Raw genomic sequence first — 17928 nt, 5'->3', positions numbered from 1 at the left:
TGGGTTTTGGACTTTCAAATTGAAAATTCAGTGTCTTTCTCTCTTCTTGCTACCTACGGATCTAAATGTCTAACTCTCAGCTACTTCTCCATCACCATGTCTGTCTGTGTGGTGCCATGCTTCCCAGCATGGGGATAAAGGAGTAAACCTCTGAAGCTGTAAGCTGGCCTCAATGACATGTTTCATTTTTATAAGAGTTGCTGTAGTCATGGTGTCTTCACAGCAAAAGAACATTGACGAAGACACTCAGTTTGAAGAATAACTCTTTCATGTGTGAACTTTCTAAACTTCGAATGTAGTTTCTAAATTTCAAATTTTGTAGAAACAAAAAATGATATAAAACTTGGCTTCAGTCAATTAACAGAGTGTACAGATAGCAATTTGTGACTTGAATCTGTGCCTTGTACTTCCATACCTAAGTCATCAGCATTATAGGAAAAGATCTATTTAATTTTCAACCAAAATGAATAAGTAGGTGGGATGGTGGAACAGAAAATCATTTTGAGGAAAGGAAAATAATTTTGGTTTAACCATTAAGGTCAGCATAGCCCACAATCTCTCCAACCAAAAAAGAGATTATAGTTCAAGAATGTCCCCACTCAGCGTGGGTCAGCTCAGGACAGTTTTCCACAATATTCCCATTTCCAAAAGCCTCCAAGTCATCCTTGGAATGACCCAAGTTCTGTGTTTTCCTTAAAGCCACTGAATTTTCTACTGTAGTTAAGATTCTCTGTGTGTCAGGCAACAGAGAAGGAGGATGGGGATAATTGCTTGTTTTGTGTTCTCAAGGATTGGGTAATATTTATAGGGTGCAGGAAGGGATAGAAAGGAAGAGACATCCTTTCTCCTCCAATACAGACACATGAAGTTTTCAAGTTTTTGCACAGTGGCCAAACAGGTCTGGTACTTTGAAGCATCCTATCTTCTGCCATTCCTTCAACTGCTTTCCCTTGCACCAGATGATCAGCAGAGGCTGTTGCTTATCCATCTCTGATATCCTGGATCACCTTACAAAGCTGAGCACTTGGCACACATTTGCATAAGTATGTGTGTTCCTGTGGGTGTACAGTGTCTAATGACAAGAACATAAGAAGAGACCAGAAGAATCTAAGATGAAAAATGGAACCAAAATAATCATTGCAATGATAGCACACACACACACACACACACACACACACACACACACACACAGAGTGCATACATTATTACTATCAATATATCCTTGTTCCTGGCATGTCTAAGACTTTCTTAAGGATGTGTCATTATTATAAAATATTAACAATTTGGTCTTATAAAACTGATAGAGGTTAGAAACCTTTCCTCTCAGATTCGTTAGGAATGTGACCTCAGAAAAGATTAGTCACCTTGCCTCCGTTTCTTTCTTTGTAGAACTGGTATTGATGTATCGTGCTGGTTAGTTTCATGTCAACTTGATTCATGCTATAGTCATTTTGGAAGATGGAACCGCAAAGGAGAAAATGATTCTTTCTGTGGGAAAACTTGTCCTACGTTTAACTGATTGATGGCTGATGTGGGAAGATCTAGCTCACTGTGGACAGAGCTATCCTTGGGATGGTAGTCCTAGGTGCCAGAAGAGGCAGACTCAGCAAGCTAGTGAGAGGTGCTTCTTCAAGCTCTGTACTTGAACTCTGACCTCCAGGTTCCTGTCCTGCTTGAGTTCATGCCCTGCCTCCCTTCAGTGACAGACTACCAGCTGTAAGGTGAAAGAAACCCTTTCCTCCTTGAGTTGCTCTTTGTCATGGTGTTTAATCATAGCAATAAAAACCTCAGATAGCCATGAAGGCTAAAATCATCATCTTTGTGTAGATCTGTTGCCTATTAAATGTTACCCCAGGCAGTTATCCTGACTCCCTGCTTTTTTTCAGCTGCAAAGTGACTAACAGTATTTATCCCATGAAGATCCTACAAAAAAGTAAAGTTGCATAAATGCATAAATGCAAAGTGCTTAGAACAAGGTAAAAGCCCCTCAGGCATCCCTCATGTTTAAGGTAGCAGACTCCAAACTAGAGTAATGACTCACATGCATGGGATGCTGTGGGAGATGCAGACAAGGCAGCAGAGAGACAAGGCTGGAGAACTTGCTTTGGCTCACCTTTTTCCTTGCTGAGGTTCTGCACTTCCTGCTTGACGCTGTCATTCCAGTGGGTGATGTCCACATGCAAAGCATAGTCACAGCAGCTCTTCGCATCGGCCCACTCACGCCACTTTTCATAGGCCTCTGTCAGGCTAGACTCAGGTTCAGGTACCACATGGTCAACTGAAGACAGAGGGCAAAATGAGTGACTCAGACACAACTTGGTCTCCCTGCCTCATTCCCGGACCTTCCTGCTTAGTTAACTCCAGGACTTGGAACAAATTGCTAGCTTTCTGAAACCTAGGTTTTCGTGTCTTAAAAATGAGTGTTAAGTAGATAGGGAACATGTTATGATAGTATTTTCCATCTGAGTTTGCCATATGGCAAAGTGAATAATGCATATATAAGGGTGCTTCACCGATACCTGTTGCATGCTAAGTGTTCTGTAAGTTTTAACACCTCATGACTACCTGCTATTTTTATGTTGTCACTACTGGCTCTGAGTCACTGTTAATGGCCAACGTTGTGTTCTCTTCCATGGATAGAAGAAGTTCTTGATGTATAGCAGGCATGAGTAACCAAAGCCCATGAACTTGCTAACAAGAATCTGTTTCTCTGAATTCAAACCCACTATTCTCTGCAACCTCCTGATACATATTTTTATGTAATTGTGGGTGTATCTGCATCTATTTGTGTCAGCTGCTGGGTGGAGCACCTCAGAGGACAGCCATGCTAGTCTTCTGTCTTAAGCATATGGGGGTGGGGGTTGGGGGTGGGGGTACCCTTAATAGTGTTGGAGATTGGTGCTTGCCCGTGGGATGGGTCTTAAGTTGGGCTGGTTATTGGTTGGCCTTTCCCTCAGTCTCTGCTCCATCCTCCATCCCTACATTTCTGTAGACAGGATAAATTTTGTGTCTAGGGTTTGGTGGGTGGATTGGTGTCCCTATCACTCCATTGGAACTATTGTGAGAGGGTGTGACCAGGATGGGGAGAGTGAGCAGGGTGTAAAGTAAATAAGTTTTTAAAAAAAGCTAAATAATGGAGGTGTACTGTCAGTTTTGTATGTCAACTTGATAGAGCCTGGAGTTATCACAGAGAAAGGAGTCTCAGTTGAGGAAATGTCTCCATGAGATCAGCTTAGTATGGCTGCTCATCAGCTGTAAGGCATTTTCTCAATTAGTGATCAATGGTGGGAGGGCCCATTGTTGGTGGTGCTATCCCTGGGCTGGTAGTATTGGGCTCTATAAGAAAGCAACCTGCTCGTGTTCACGCGTTTAATCCCAGCACTTGGGAGGCAGAGGCAGGCAGATTTCTGAGTTTGAGGCTAGCCTGGTCTACAGAGTGAGTTCCAGGACAGCCAGGATTATAAAAGAAACCCTGTCTAAAAACAAAAACAAAAAGAAAAACAAACAAAAAAGATGAATAAAACTTTTCCTCTCCAACTTGCTTCTTGGTCATGATGTTTGTGCAGGAATACAAACCCTGACTGAGACAGGAGGCATGGTAGTAATCCCAATACCAGGGAAACTCATTGAGAGCTCTTAAACAGCTTAGCCTTCATAGAAAAATCCTATCTCAAAACAAACAAACAAACAAAAACAAAACAAAGCAAAACAAACAAAACGCACCACACCTAAATTAAGACACATGATACTAAGTAAAATTATATTTGTTTATTTAAAAAATAATAAGTGTGGTTGTTATAGTAGGGATTAGTCAAAAGCTCTAGTCTCATCCATGTCCCAATGGGTATCTGAGTTAAAGTGTGAAATTGGTTCAACTTTCAGGAGAATGACATTGAAATATGTATCAAAAATCTAGACATTTTCTAGACCAGACTCTATTTATTTTCATGCCTAAGACTCATACCCAGGAAAATAAGTTATAGCTAACAGTAGCATTTAGTATCTAGTCTCTATGTTGGTGCATTTATGAAAATAAAAAACTGGAAGTGACCAGAAGTTGAAAAAAATTGAGAAGTTTAGTTAAAAACATAGAGACCCTTTTCATATAGTGACAAGAGACACCCACTTTAAAAGCTGTGGTAGAATGTGAGCAAAGGACTGACTGGAGCAACATTCGTGATCCTCCACTTAGTGAAAAAAACTATCACAGCTTTAAATATGGCACAGATATTAGGATCCTACCCTGAAACTGGAAACTGAGTAATAACAAAATCTAACAGTAAAGTAGGGTTCTGTGGGAGGGTTTGCTTTGCATACATCTAGAGTTTCTAAGTTATCAATGAAGGGCAAGAAAGCATCTGTGACTCCTTGTAAGCTTAATTCTTCACTTAAACATCTCATCTGCTCTTTGCTCCTTTTCTAATGTAGAAGACCAAGGAGAGGAGACTTTACAAGCACACAGAACAGGCCCAATTCCTGGTCCAGATGGCAGCCAGCCAAACCAAAGCAAGACAATGCCTTTCCTCTGTCAACAGAGCCCAAGTGCACTGATTGGAAAATACAATGCATCTAGCTGCATTACTAATGTCTTCAAGGACACTAGGGCTTTTCTGGGCAGGAAACTTCTGAGAAGTCAGCTGGCTTCCTTCTATCAATGGGGGAGAGTGCCTAGTCTTCCCTGAGCTGCACCTTTTATGGCTTTGCTAAAGCTTAACCGTGCTAGTGGTTCAGTCCAAAGGAAGGTCAAGACAGACTGTAATTCTGGCTCAGGCTGCTCTGTGCCTGTGGGTAGAGGAATAGGCTGTTAAGTAAATAGTGCTCCATCTCTGAGTTTGAGGCTAGCTCTGGGCCAGTACCCAATTCATTGAGAGCCTTGGAACAGGAAGGACAGCCTGAAATACTATCAGATCTGTACTCCAATAACATGCAATTTCTCAAGTTTTTCTGGAATTAGTAGATACCAGAAGCAAAACAAAAGAAAAATAAAGGAAACCACTCACAGCTTTCCTAATCTTAAAGATCCAAAGTGGTCAAAATAAAGCAAAGACCCAATAACACTAAATCCACAGAGACCCACTAATCTCCCAAGAACTGTCATTCTCAATGATCATTCTTTGGGATGTATCTTTCTCTGGTTATTTTTAGTGTCATCAAGCTCATGGACTTTCTTTGTGTAATTACAGGACGTTGGCAGTTTTCCTGTTTTTCCCACACCCCAGGACAGATTCCATGAACCAAATTGAGAGAAGAGTGTCTGGTTTCAGTATTTTTCAGAGGGCAGGCGTTTGACACCTTTGTCAAACACACAGGGCTAGACAGGAGGTGAGGACTTACTGATCATGGTGGTGCCTCCCGCTAAGGCAGCCTTTGTCCCTTGGAAGAAATCATCCACTGTGGTCATTCCCTTGTAAGGCATCTGGAAGTGGGTATGGACGTCAATGCCTCCAGGGATTACCATCTTCCCATTGGCCTCGATGGTCTTCACACCTCCAGGGACAATCAGATTGTCCCCAATTTGCCTGGTGAGAGAGTGGAACATCTGGCAATGAAATGGAGCAACCCTTAAGACAAGCATAGGATGTAAGGATTTCAGATGTTGGGGGCTTCCAAGTCACAAGCCCTTCAGCTTCTAAACAAAGAGGTTTAGATAGTTGTGTATACAAAACTAATGGCACAAAGTGATCTTCATGGGACAGTGTGTTATGGTTTTGTATTGAAATCTAAAGACTGCCAATGTCTAGAACATAGCAGGTGACTAATATTTTTAGATAACTACTTTTATTATTTCTTTAACTGTTTTTCCCTAATAGTGTGGAATGACACCGGGGAAAACAACAAGGAGTGTGAAATAAATGACTGTTAGGTGCAACAGAAGATAATGACTCAGTACAACAACAGGTATGGGGACTTAGTCATCTTCTAAGCAGGTTCTCTGTCACTGCCCACATCTTTTTTTTTTTACCCCACTGTTCCCTGATCAGCTAATAATGCCTTGCTGTAGATGCACTAGAACAGAGTCAAATGTGCAGCTCTCTCCCATACGCACTGCTTTTGTATGGTCAGTATTTCAATAGAGGCTTTAGACAAAGAAGGATGATATAGTGACCCAGAAAGCTTCAGAGTTGGGGAAGAAGCAGCTAGTTGAGCAAATAAATGAGAGTTTTGAAGGTTCATCTCACAGGAATGTAATAACTGTTCCCCACAAGGCTTTTTCAGGTCACTGGTTGCAACATTGCCTAATTTTTTTTATTTTATTTTATTTTTTTTTTTTTTTTAGCTTTTATTTAGGCATCTGGCCAAGTCTGTCCCAACAGTATACCTAGGCTTCACAGTTTATGCTAATACTGAATATCTCCTACCTTGGGCACATATGTGCTCCACTATTTGTAGTGTGCATACTTTCCCTTCTGTCCATAGCCCTAAAATTCTCTTGGGGGTAGTAAAAAGTCCACCGCTGACCAGCAAACTGGAAGTTCACAGCTAATGTGTTCCTGACATGTCTAAGAGTTCAACTTCACCACAACACCACGGGGCCATTCCAGGGCTACCACAATTCAAAACACACTGTGAGGGAGAAAAAATGCAGCCTCTAACTGTAATTCTACTTTAGTCCAGATACTGCCCAGTCCTGTTCCTGTTTTTCTTAGGTTTTCCTCCAGGAGAAATTGAGAACCAAGAGGATGAAGAACTGATAGACCCATATGGTATGTGTTTATATACATTTATATACATTTCCACTCATTTTAATAACTGGTGTAATATCCTATCTGAAGCAGACATGCCTCATCAACTTTTCTCCAACAGACTAAGTAAGACTACAGCAATCTCTAACATCTCAGCTTCTGTCTCCTAGTGTAATCATTTTTCTGCTGGCAGCCATGACCTGTGTAAGTGTACTACAGATAGAGGCTACCAGGCTTTACCATCTTGGCTCTGCCAGTTACCAACCATGGCCAACTTATTATTTAATCTCACCATGCCCTAACTCTTTTGGTTGTTAAATTGAATAATTCCTCAGTAGAGCTGTGTAGATTAAAAGTTAATCCCTTATAAGCCCACAAAATACTATTAAGCATATTAGGGTGAAATAAACATCAGCTGTTGTAATTAACCATTGCTCCCTCTAAATTCCATCTAGTCTGCTACGCGGGTTCTTGGTATTGATATTACCTGATAATACTGGATCCTCTGGTCTTTTAAAAGACTATAAGATCCCAAGGACCAAGGAATGTTGACTTGAGTCTGCAGTGCCCACTGTAAAATAATGTGACATACAAGGGTCCACCACCTTACACAAATGCTTTGCCATTAGCAAGTAGCTCTGCCAACAGGATGAATTGGGTACTCTAGACATATATGACATCTTATTAATATGATGGTGTAGCTTGCTGTTTACCACTTAATACCATGTTGATCAAATCCTGTTTTGAAATTCACTATTTAAAAACCTTCAGTAGCAAGTTATTCCATCAAGAAATTGTAGATTCCCTATGAATGTACTTGGAAAACAGGCCTGAAATGTATGCCCTATTTGTAACTGTTCTTTTAAGCCTTACCATTTTATCAAGTTTACTTTTAAGTATTTTCTCTAATGTAAAGCCTTACAGATAAAAAAGTCTGTGAATACCCTGATTTCACCTTAGAATCTATTATATATGTGTTGATATTTTCAGGATGCTATCACTCATGTATGCTTCTCAACATCCTCAAGGATAGGGATCACATCATCCAATCCTCTGTGACCCGTGGCATCCCCTTTAGTACAATTTGCACAAAGTGGTCTTCAGAATTTATGCTTTTGGACAAATTCAGAGTTTTTACTTTATGAAACTAAAGCCTCTTCCTTAGCAGAATGGAAGTAGAAAAGAAGTAGAAGGTTTCATGTACATACTTTATTAAGCCATCCTCCATGTAAATATCAGCATAAAAGGACTGATCATCATTGACGATTCTCCCTCCCTTGATTAGAAGACGGTCACTCTGGAAAAGAAGGAAGACATGAGTTACTATCGCAGTACCTCAGGGAAGAGTATGCTGCCAGGGTCTTATCACCTTGTCTTGGTAAATGACCTCTGTGTGCCCAGTGCATTGCACATTTGAAGGTTTTGTGTTTGTTGGGGATGTAGTTCTAATTCAAACTAATCCAGTGTTTCTCTTCCTGTATCTGCAAGTTTCCATTGTCATAGGCCTTTAGGAATATTTGTATTTACCTATATTGTCTTAATAAAACACTCAGCTCACGCTAGTTACATCACAATTTTGCTAGCTTATGAAGTTGTAAAGTGTAAGAGTACCATTGTTGGAAAAAAGACAAAAAAATTATTGTAGGTATTTAACTTGGGAGGGAGGAGAAAGTATGATTTATTTGCTTCATTATACTCAGTATCTCTCAATCCCATTAATGAATTTTCTTTTTTTTTCCTTTTTTAATATCTACGATATGTAGTATTGAGTTTCATGAGAACATTTTCATATGATTTTATAATGCACTTTGACTATGAATGGATACACTTTCTTATTGCTTTAATTATGAAAGAAAACCTTTATTTAAAAAAGAAAAACTGCACCTTAGATGAAATTTAAGCATGTTCCAATGTAGAACAATGAAAATATGCTCTATAGTTGGTCACAAATTACATATATATTTTCTATATGTAAGAGTAATGTAAGCTGATGTCAGGACTGGAGATCACAGATTGCACTGAATGAGTGGAGATAAGTACAAGGTTGTGAGCTATGCCTTTGTTGAGCCGTGGACTAGAAAAATATTCCCAGAAGACTGGCTGAACAGAGCTATGGCATGAATAAAGACTGATATTTGATTGGATTTGGTGAAGAGTTCAACTTACAGTCCTTCGCTTCATCCATTCATTCATCCATCTGTCAATCCATCCATCCATCAATCTCTCTGTCCATCCAGCCATCTGGCCACTGGCCCTTCCCTGATTCAGCAAATCATTATTTACTATTGTATATATGGGAAACATGGAGTTGTATAAAAGACTCAGGTCACTGCCTTCTTGGAGCATAAAGGGGGAGTTTAGTAATAAAGAGCAGATATAAAACATTGTTGAATTGGATTCAGTGTCATAGGACACAGGAAGTGGGGATTAGTTTAGATACAAACTATGAAGGGTCTAGTAAAGGGAAAGAAACCCACATGAGGTGGCAATAGAGAATTTTTGCAGAAGGGACAACATATATTGAGGCCTCAAGGTAGACAGAATACGTGTTTCTTTGAAAAGTTGAAGAAAGTTAATCTGCAAAAGCTTTGTGTCTGAGGAGGTGAGTGGAACAAGATAAGGTTATGGAGCCAGGGTGGCTACCTACCCTAGAATTGTAGTGTTCAAGTTTGAATGAAAATACACTGAGACACATGGGACTGTTATACGCAAAGGAATTTGAGGATAGTGTGTAAAATGCAGATTTCCATCTCAGAGTTCAAAGATGATACTCTCCTCCACTGCCTGGAGCTTGGGGTATAAATAGACCAGGGTCAAGGTCAGAACCATTTAACTCTACCCTTATTTTAATGTTCCTTCCCTGTCCCCTGTTGGAGAATACAGCTTTCAGATGGGAAAGATTTTCAGAGAAGAAAGTTCAATTTGACAGATGATTTCTGGATTCAGTAATGCAAGTTATGATCAAGACTAGAAAATGGGAGATGATACTAGGGTCCCATGTGGGATATAGAAAATTACCTCTTAACTTCTGCTTCCAGGTGTTGCATGAGAATAAGAAGTTTCATCATGTCATATCACCAGGGGATCAGATTTTTCAAACACACAGATTAATTATTTAGAAAAACTCTACATGTGCAGTCAAGAAGCAACATGGAGGTCAAAAAGGAAGCCCCGCCACACACAATCTATACTCTTCTGTTGTTCTGAGTTCTGTCAACATGTCTGCCCTTGTTCTAATGCTGCATTGCCCAGTATTTAGCTTAGAGCTAAGATTATAAACATGGGATTTGCATTATATATCCGAATCCAAGGCCCTTGCAAATATGTCCTCACTGCCTTTTCCAAGTTCAGCTGGCATCTAAAAACCATTTTCTTTGTCACATCAATAGCCTAAATAATGCACTTGCCTGACTCTAGAGCAAATTTTACCACCTTCTACTTCAATTAATTCTTCACAATTCTCATGTTCTCATGAGGCCAATTGATTATCTCCTGATCAGGCAGGCAACTCTGTCCATGTTGGGAGCACATGCCCTTTGATCTTTAAGCCTTTATTCTCCAGAGCTGTTATATGTTCATCAAATGAATGAAAGAAGGCTGAGACATGGACAAGGATTCCTTTTTGTCAATGTAGACAGAATGAGATAGAAAGGCATCTTCCCCACAAATTATATGATTTGACTGTACTGTTTGACTTTAAAGAGGAAACCTGAGCCAGGGGTGGTGGTGCTTTTACTAGTGCCAGGGAACAAGAGGCAGGTAGATATCTGGGAACTCAAGACCATCCCAATTGAAATAGCAGCTTCTAGGCGAGCCAGAGAGATATAGTAAGATCGTCTCAAAATAAATTTTTAAAATTTTATAATTTCAGATTTTAATAATACTACAAATTCATGAGAAGGTTCTAAGTTTATGCTTCTAAACTATTGTACGCATGAGCAAATTATCCATGTCCAGTCCATGCCACCAGCTAGCCTGTAGCCAAGACACAGAGCAATACCAGTGGGGCCAAAAATAAAGGCCAATTATGTGTGTTACTGAGGACAATGTTTCCTGTAGCAGCTGTCTGAAGAACAAATCATCATGGTTTACTTATGTGCTGAACCAGGTTTTGGGATTACCTAAACTAAATTATGAAACTAAATTATGATCCTAAGCCCTGAACCACTTTTTTGGACAAACAGTGACAACCAGCAAAGGGGTAATTGCTCCCAGTGTAGCCTTGATGTTCCATACAAGGAGAGCAGTAGTGGACCCAAGAGGAATCAACACTATTGGGATCACATCATTGGGTGCTCTTCAAATGGTAATTAGATAAAACCCTTTCTGGCTTAATGAGGAAGAATCTAAACAGAGTCCAAAGACAAGTGATAAACCTGGTATAGGTTTTTGGTTTTTCTGGAGGGGAAGAAGGGAGTTCCTGATCCATGGTTATAAGTGTTGCTATTGATACTATTACTTGTTTCCATTATGCAGAGCAGAAATATGAAAAGTTGAACTAACAGTTTACAAAAATACATGTTCCCTGAGGCTCTTCAACTTGCTCTCCATCTCCCTCACAGCACCCTACTTGGCTCACTTTATTCCCATATACAAGGACTCCATTATGACGAGATGCCTAGGCAAGCTATTAGACACTGAGAATGGAAAGGCAACTATTGAGATTGCTACCAAGGGACTGTATCAGAAGACTGTAAAGAATGGAACTACTGGTCACCGCTAAACCAGGTAAGACTATCTTTGCATACTCAAAACAATTTTTTAATGAATTCATACACTAGCCTCATAGACCCACATATGATAGAATCAAAACCCAACAATAAGAACAAACCCAGCATCTGTGATTGTTATAGTCAACAAGGAATATGTGGGCTGCGGGTTATTTTCTATTCCTGGCACTGAATCAACTGAGCAACTATAGTCTAGTTCAGAATGCCCTATCTTTGTCATATAATGATAATGATAAAGAATTGGGATATTTTCAGAGCTTTCTGAGATAATTTGAACAGTACTCATGGTGGTGGATTGAAAAATATCCACTGGAGATGCTGGAATTTGAACACGTGTTTCCCCTCTGATGGTGCTATTGAGGATGTGTCCCAGCCTTGTTGGAGGAAGTATATCACGGGTGGGATTTCAGAATTTATAGTCTTGATCCACTCCTACTTTGCTCTCTCTGCTTTGTGTCTGCCTTTGCATATGTGTTCTTCTTGTTCTGACATCAGCAGCTGAACATATTACCTTGGAGCCTGCTTAGCCACCATGGGCCAAGCTCCTCAGTGCCTTGCAGCCTAGCAGGAGTTCAGGCAGCCTGCTGGTCATCTTGGATCCAGTTGTTCCTACTACTACTATGAGAATTCCAAAAAACACTCCCACAGGTGTGTGACCTTGAGTTAGAATTTACCCTCTCAGAATCTCAGTTTTTCAGTTGTTTGTTAGTTTATTGTTTGTTTTCTTTCATTAGCATTAAGTATATAAATAATATCTATTATACCTCGTAGGGTTGGTGTCAGGAATGAGGAAGGACAGGGCATCCCAGTACATACTGTAATACATTTAATATCAGTCCTATTTATCTTTTTACTAGTATATTTGTGTTAATTCCACTAAAAGCCTCTTTAAGTACCATATGTTAGAGACAGATTAAAATTCCTGTTTTCCAGATAGGGAGCTACACACACAGGGGTGATTTACACTAAGCAACAGAGTAAGGCACTTATAGGTGCAAGCAAATGGAGTGGTCCGGGTTTGGCACAACATTGATCCTCACCCCAGGCTTCTGTACCAAAAGTATTCACATCGATGTCAAAGGCTCTTTGTGGCAGGACTATCTTCTTTGATACTGAGTCTGAGTCTTGTGGTTTTTAAACTGCTGACCAGTTCTCTGCGGTAGGTAACTTTAGGAATCCATTAACATTCAGCCTCTGCTTATAAACCAGTGCATTAGACCTGCCCCTTATGGCCCAAAAGTGCGAATGCAGTTTATCAGGGTAAATTGATTTATGATCCAGGGTAGTAAGGGCTTTTAAAGTGTGGTAAAAGTCTTAAGTTTTTCTTTTACTAGGGTTTAGTAATGATTAGAGAAACTAAAAATTCTAAGTTTGTGAAAGGAATTGCAAGTGAGAGAAAACAATGAGAGAGGGGAAGGAAGGAAAAGTAATATAAAAGAAAACCTTTAAAGTTGCTAAGAACAGGAATGAATGGAGTGATATATAATTCAAATAAGGATAGAAAAAGAAAGGGCTACATCTGGAACTCAAGCCTAATAAGTCCTAATGGACCTATTGTTTGACAGCTTTCTCCTCTAGTCTTTTATATACAGAATGTCATGTGCTGCCTCTGTCTAAGGCAATGAAGACATATCCAGTTGAAGCCAGAGACTTTCTCATAGTTTTTTTCCAGTTATTAGGTCAGCCAGGGAACAGTACTTAACTCTGTGTGTTCTATACTCTACTGGCATCCCAGCTGCTCAGAATAAAAAGCTACAGTTCCAGGAAAAGAAAAAGAAAACTTAGGAAGAAAAATGAGTTTTCCAAAAATCAAGTCTCTTGTGACCTGGACTCAAATCACAAACAGATTCTGACCCTTTGTGGATACTCATGATCCTTCTATGATGTAGATGAAGGCACAGGTGGTTATTTTAAATAAATCCCCATTTGGGCAATTAGATCTCACTTCCTAAAAACATGTTCACCCCTAAGAATAGATGAGGCTAGGTAAAGTAGATGGATGAAATCTTATTGATGTTCTTCTCCTAAGCAGCACCATTCAAGAGAGAGAGAGAGAGAGAGAGAGAGAGAGAGAGAACCTGGTTCTCTAAGTTAGTCCTATTAGTTAATGGACGGTGGGTGGGGGTGGATTTAGAAAAAGGTACCAGTGAGGCTCTAAGCATTGAGCCTACCTCTGAATACAATTCCTTTCAAGATGCTTAACACTGCCTGGGTTTGAATTTTACCTCTCTGGGTTTCTGGCACTTTGTCTGTATAAGGACAATCACATCTGCTTGAACACTAAATTCCCAGTGCATGTGAGCAATTATCCTTCACACTATCATTCACACTGCAAAGCTCCTGTCATAAAGAAGAGTTGAACAAACTTTTTTTTAAATCAAAATATAGCAGACCTTTCCATGTAGGGGATTTCAGAGTCTCTAGACCCTGGCCTGCCCTCAGCAGCTGTTCTGTGTTCTTAGCAAGGGCAGCCAAGGCTTCTCGTTCTAAACCCACCCCCACAGAGCAAGTTCCTATTGTCCTTCCAGGTCATTCTTCCTCTGCACAAAAGCCCTCATGAAGGATAGGAATCTACTCCTTTCAACAGGAGCTGAGAGTGGGTGGTGAGGTCCTGAAAGTGACCCACGCTCATGCTCTTCACCCAGCACACGGATCTATTTCCAGGGCCCAGAGTTATAAACATGACTTCGAGACACAGAGAAAAAGCTCTACATGAAGATAGACAATCAGGAGCAATGTAAGCTCTTAGCTCTGAGTCTTCCCTGAGATAGAGCACAGTGTGACAGAGTAACCTATTCCAAACTCCTAAACTGGTAGGGATAAAGGTCTCAAACCCTCTTTCTTCCTCTTGTCATTTAAACACACAAAGGACCACAGAAGCTTGCTGGATGCACACCAACTTGAGAGACTCCTTTCAAAATGTAGGCCAGCATGCACAGTACACAATACATGGAAAGCACTGCTTTCATTTATCATCTTGGGTTTGGCCCTGAAAGGATAAAAGTGGGAAGAGAAGAAAATGGATGAAGAAGGCAGTAGCTAAGAGGGGTATGAACCAAGGCGTGGTGGCTGTCCAGGGGACTAGAACATCAAAGCCAGCCACATGCATTCTTCTCTTGCCAGAACTTCACGTCAACCATTTTAAAGACGTAGTTATCAAAGAGCTTGATGAGTGATGGGGCCTGCCCCAGGTCACAGTGGGCAGGGGAATGAACTCTAGGTGGCCCTTTAATCCCAGCTCCTTGATAATGGCCAATCTTCAATGGGAGTCTAGACATGGATAAGCTCAAGTGGATGGTCAGGAAGGACGAAGGAGCCTGGAGGCAATGATGCTCGCACAGGACAGGAAGAGCCAGGAGACATTCCCTTCCTTGTAGCTCAGCTGGATCTACAATGGTCATTTGTACCCCTTCTTCATGATGCTTGACATATCCTCATTGAAACTCTGCTTTTTATCTACTTAATGTTATCCTTATATAAGGCCTTTAAGCCCCAAAGAGTAAACCGAGGGATAGATGCAATTAAAACACTCCAATTCCATCTATAATCAGCTGCCTTGAAGAGTGTTCAAAAAGATGACCTCAGTTGACTATTTCACTTCAAAGGTTGCTAAGTGTACATACGGAAAGTGTACAAGTACCAGACTGAAACCATCCCCTTGATCTAAAAGGGAAATGATGTAACAACAAGAATTCCAAGCCTGGAGTTGGCACAATGGTCTGTAGAAAAAACATTGTCACCAAACCTGAAGTCCTGCATTTAATCCACATGACAGATGGAGGATGGGCTTTCTAAAATTATCCTCTGATTTTCAGATGCACATCATGGCATGTGCTCCTTCCTCACAAATATGCCCCCATATACACATATAAATACGTGAATAGATAAATGTGTTTTAATCAATTAATTAATTTAATTTAATTTTTTGAGACATGGTCTCTCTACATATCCCTGGCTGTCCTAGAACTCACTACATAAACCAGGCTGATCTCAGACTCACAAAGATCTACCTGCCTCTTAACTCCCAAATGCTGGACTTAAGAAATGCACCACAACTGCCTGGCAATATATTTATAATTTATAAATTCATAAATACCATATATTTATATACCATTGCTACACTAAAAAACACAGGCCAGTTTGACACAGGTTATATGAACTGAGATGTACCAATAAGATATATGTTAACATGAGCCAGCAAGAGCAGGACCCAAAGTAGAATGAAAGAGATCTCTCAGATATTAGGCAGCTCCTAAGAGAGAAAAAATTATGGGGAATCACCTTACAGTCTGCTTGAGGGGACAAGGGTAAGGACCAGAATAAGGAATAAGTATAGTTTTTCAAAAAATAAGGTATTTCAAGCCAGAAAGGAAAAACACTGTATAGCCTTCAGTGGGTGTTTGATTGGTGGAAACTGGAAAAAAATTGCTCTCTGGACAGACACATACACTAATGCACTTTACAGAGCTGCACAGGACTCAGGGAGCTGGGAGGCAAGGGCTGCGTTTGTATCCTGACCACTATGTTGGTGTGTGATTTTAGACAGGATTTAACCTTTCCCTTGCCTCTGACTGATGTCTTGGAGAAGTACATATCTCTTTAAAAGCACATTCATAATCTCTAGAGCAGAGATAATGCTGATGTCATGGGCATAAGAACTAATGGTGTAATGGAGGGTTGGGCACACTGATGGTCTGTAAGTGGAAGCTTTCTAAGTAGGATCACAGATAGCCTTCTATGACTTCCACTTTATCATTTTTATTATGTAGATGTTGACGAAAGCTGTGCTGGTCAGTTTACTGTCCACTTGACACACCCTATCATCTGGGAAGGGGGGAACCTTAAATGAGAAAATGCCACCATCAGGTTGGCCTATAGGCAAGCCTGTGGGACATTTTTTTTTAATTGATTGATTGATGATTGATGCAGGAGGGCCCACTTCATGGTGTGCGGTACCCTGCTTGGGCTGGCAGTGCTGAGAGGTATAAGAAAAATTGCTGAACTTGAATTTCACAGGAGAGCAAGTCAAAAAACAGCTTTCCTCCAAGGCTTCTGCTTCAGTTCCTGCCCCCGACTTACCTCAATGATAGGCTGTAATGTGAAAGCATAAGCCAAATAAACCCTTTCCACCCCAAGATGCTTTGAGTCACAGTGTTTACCATAGCCAGAGAATGTAAACTAGGACAAAAGCCAAACTCAGAGAGTTAGCACAACAATAAAGTAGCTGTTTTCACTATACTAAACCATCTAAAACACATTGCTCTCAGAGCATACTGGGAACTCCAGGAAGGACCCAAGAAAACCCAGAACTTTGACAACCGACTTCACATCATCTGCTCTAGATTTTGTAGTCTCTTTGATTTTATGATGATTAATTTTGAGTGTCAACTTCACAAGGTCTGGAGTCAACTGAAAGATACATCTCAGTGTGTCTTTGAGAATCACCAGAAAAGATCAACTGAAAGTTTAACTGAAAGGAAAAGGGCCTCTTTCATTGGGAAGAGAGGGAAGCCCATTTTCGTGGACAACCAGATAGAGGATGGCCAAGAAATGAATCAGCCTTGCTTGCCTGCCGGACTTTGTTTCTTGCTGGTGAATACATCTTAAGCTGCAATGAGGCCCAGAGTCTTCATTCTTCCAATGCAGACTGAGGAGCAGAGACTTTTTTGGAATCTTCTAGGTCTTCAGCATGAGATTAAACAGCTGAGGGATCCGGCTTTATGGACTGAGCAGCTTTGGGGGTTTGAGCCATTACCAAGTAGAGATGGCCATTATTGTGTAAAAGCATTCTAGTACCACCCCTTCTATAACATACGCACATTCTACTGCTTCTGTTCTTCTAGAGAATTTCAAGCCCACCCATAGATGAATGGTCTCCCTCCCCCTTCTGTGTGTGTGTGTGTGTGTGTATGTGTGTGTTTGTATGTGTGTGTGTGTGTTCTAAAGAAGTGAGACTGAGATGCTATAGAGCAGAATCCATGTCCTGTCAGCATTGTGCTTATGTCACCGGAAAAGGAACACAAAAATATACCCTTGGCTTTGATTCTAAGGACAAACAAGCTTAATAAGTCAGTACTGAGACACAGGCTTTCATGACCACTAGCCAGGTGTCAGGTATAGGGAGAAATGAGACAATAATTAAAGTAACTCAGGAGCACAAATAAAAATACTGCATAAAAACCAAAAAAAAAGGGGGGGGTAAGACTAGAAAGAGTAAAAGTGAGTGCTGGAAGACAGGAGTGCAGGGGGACGAGTGGGTAAAAGTGGCACACTGAGGCTTTGTGTGGTAGTAAAATGCTTTGGGATGATGCTGTGATAGTGATGAGCAATGTAGTGCATTCTGCAGGGGGAAAGACTGCAGACAGAAACTGGACTGCTATCAACTAACAACAATGGTATCAACAATGGAGAAGGATGGAAGGAGAGAGGTGGGGAGAGAAAGGGAGAAGGGAAAGAGGAAAAGGGAGGGAGGGAGGGAGAGAGAGAAAAAGAGGGAGGGAGGAAAGGAGGGAGGG

General features: G+C 40.7%; 1 protein-coding gene across 2 annotated transcripts in view; it reads right to left on the bottom strand.

Annotated features, from left to right (window-relative positions):
- The window catches only part of Dpysl3 (dihydropyrimidinase like 3), a 107533-nt gene that overhangs the window by 28573 nt on the left and 61032 nt on the right, over positions 1–17928 (bottom strand). For both annotated transcript variants that reach the window (XM_052155488.1, XM_052155489.1), the window contains exons 2-4: positions 7892–7980; positions 5335–5519; positions 2114–2278 (exon numbers count right to left, since the gene is read on the bottom strand). In XM_052155488.1, the coding sequence (XP_052011448.1) occupies positions 2114–2278; positions 5335–5519; positions 7892–7980 (439 nt within the window). The remainder of the gene's footprint in view (positions 1–2113; positions 2279–5334; positions 5520–7891; positions 7981–17928) is intronic.

This window comes from Apodemus sylvaticus, chromosome 13 (genome assembly GCF_947179515.1).
Source record: "Apodemus sylvaticus chromosome 13, mApoSyl1.1, whole genome shotgun sequence".
NCBI lineage: Eukaryota > Metazoa > Chordata > Mammalia > Rodentia > Muridae > Apodemus > Apodemus sylvaticus.
The sequence above is the reverse complement of the archived record's forward strand: the minus strand, read 5'-3'. Positions and strand labels throughout refer to the sequence as shown.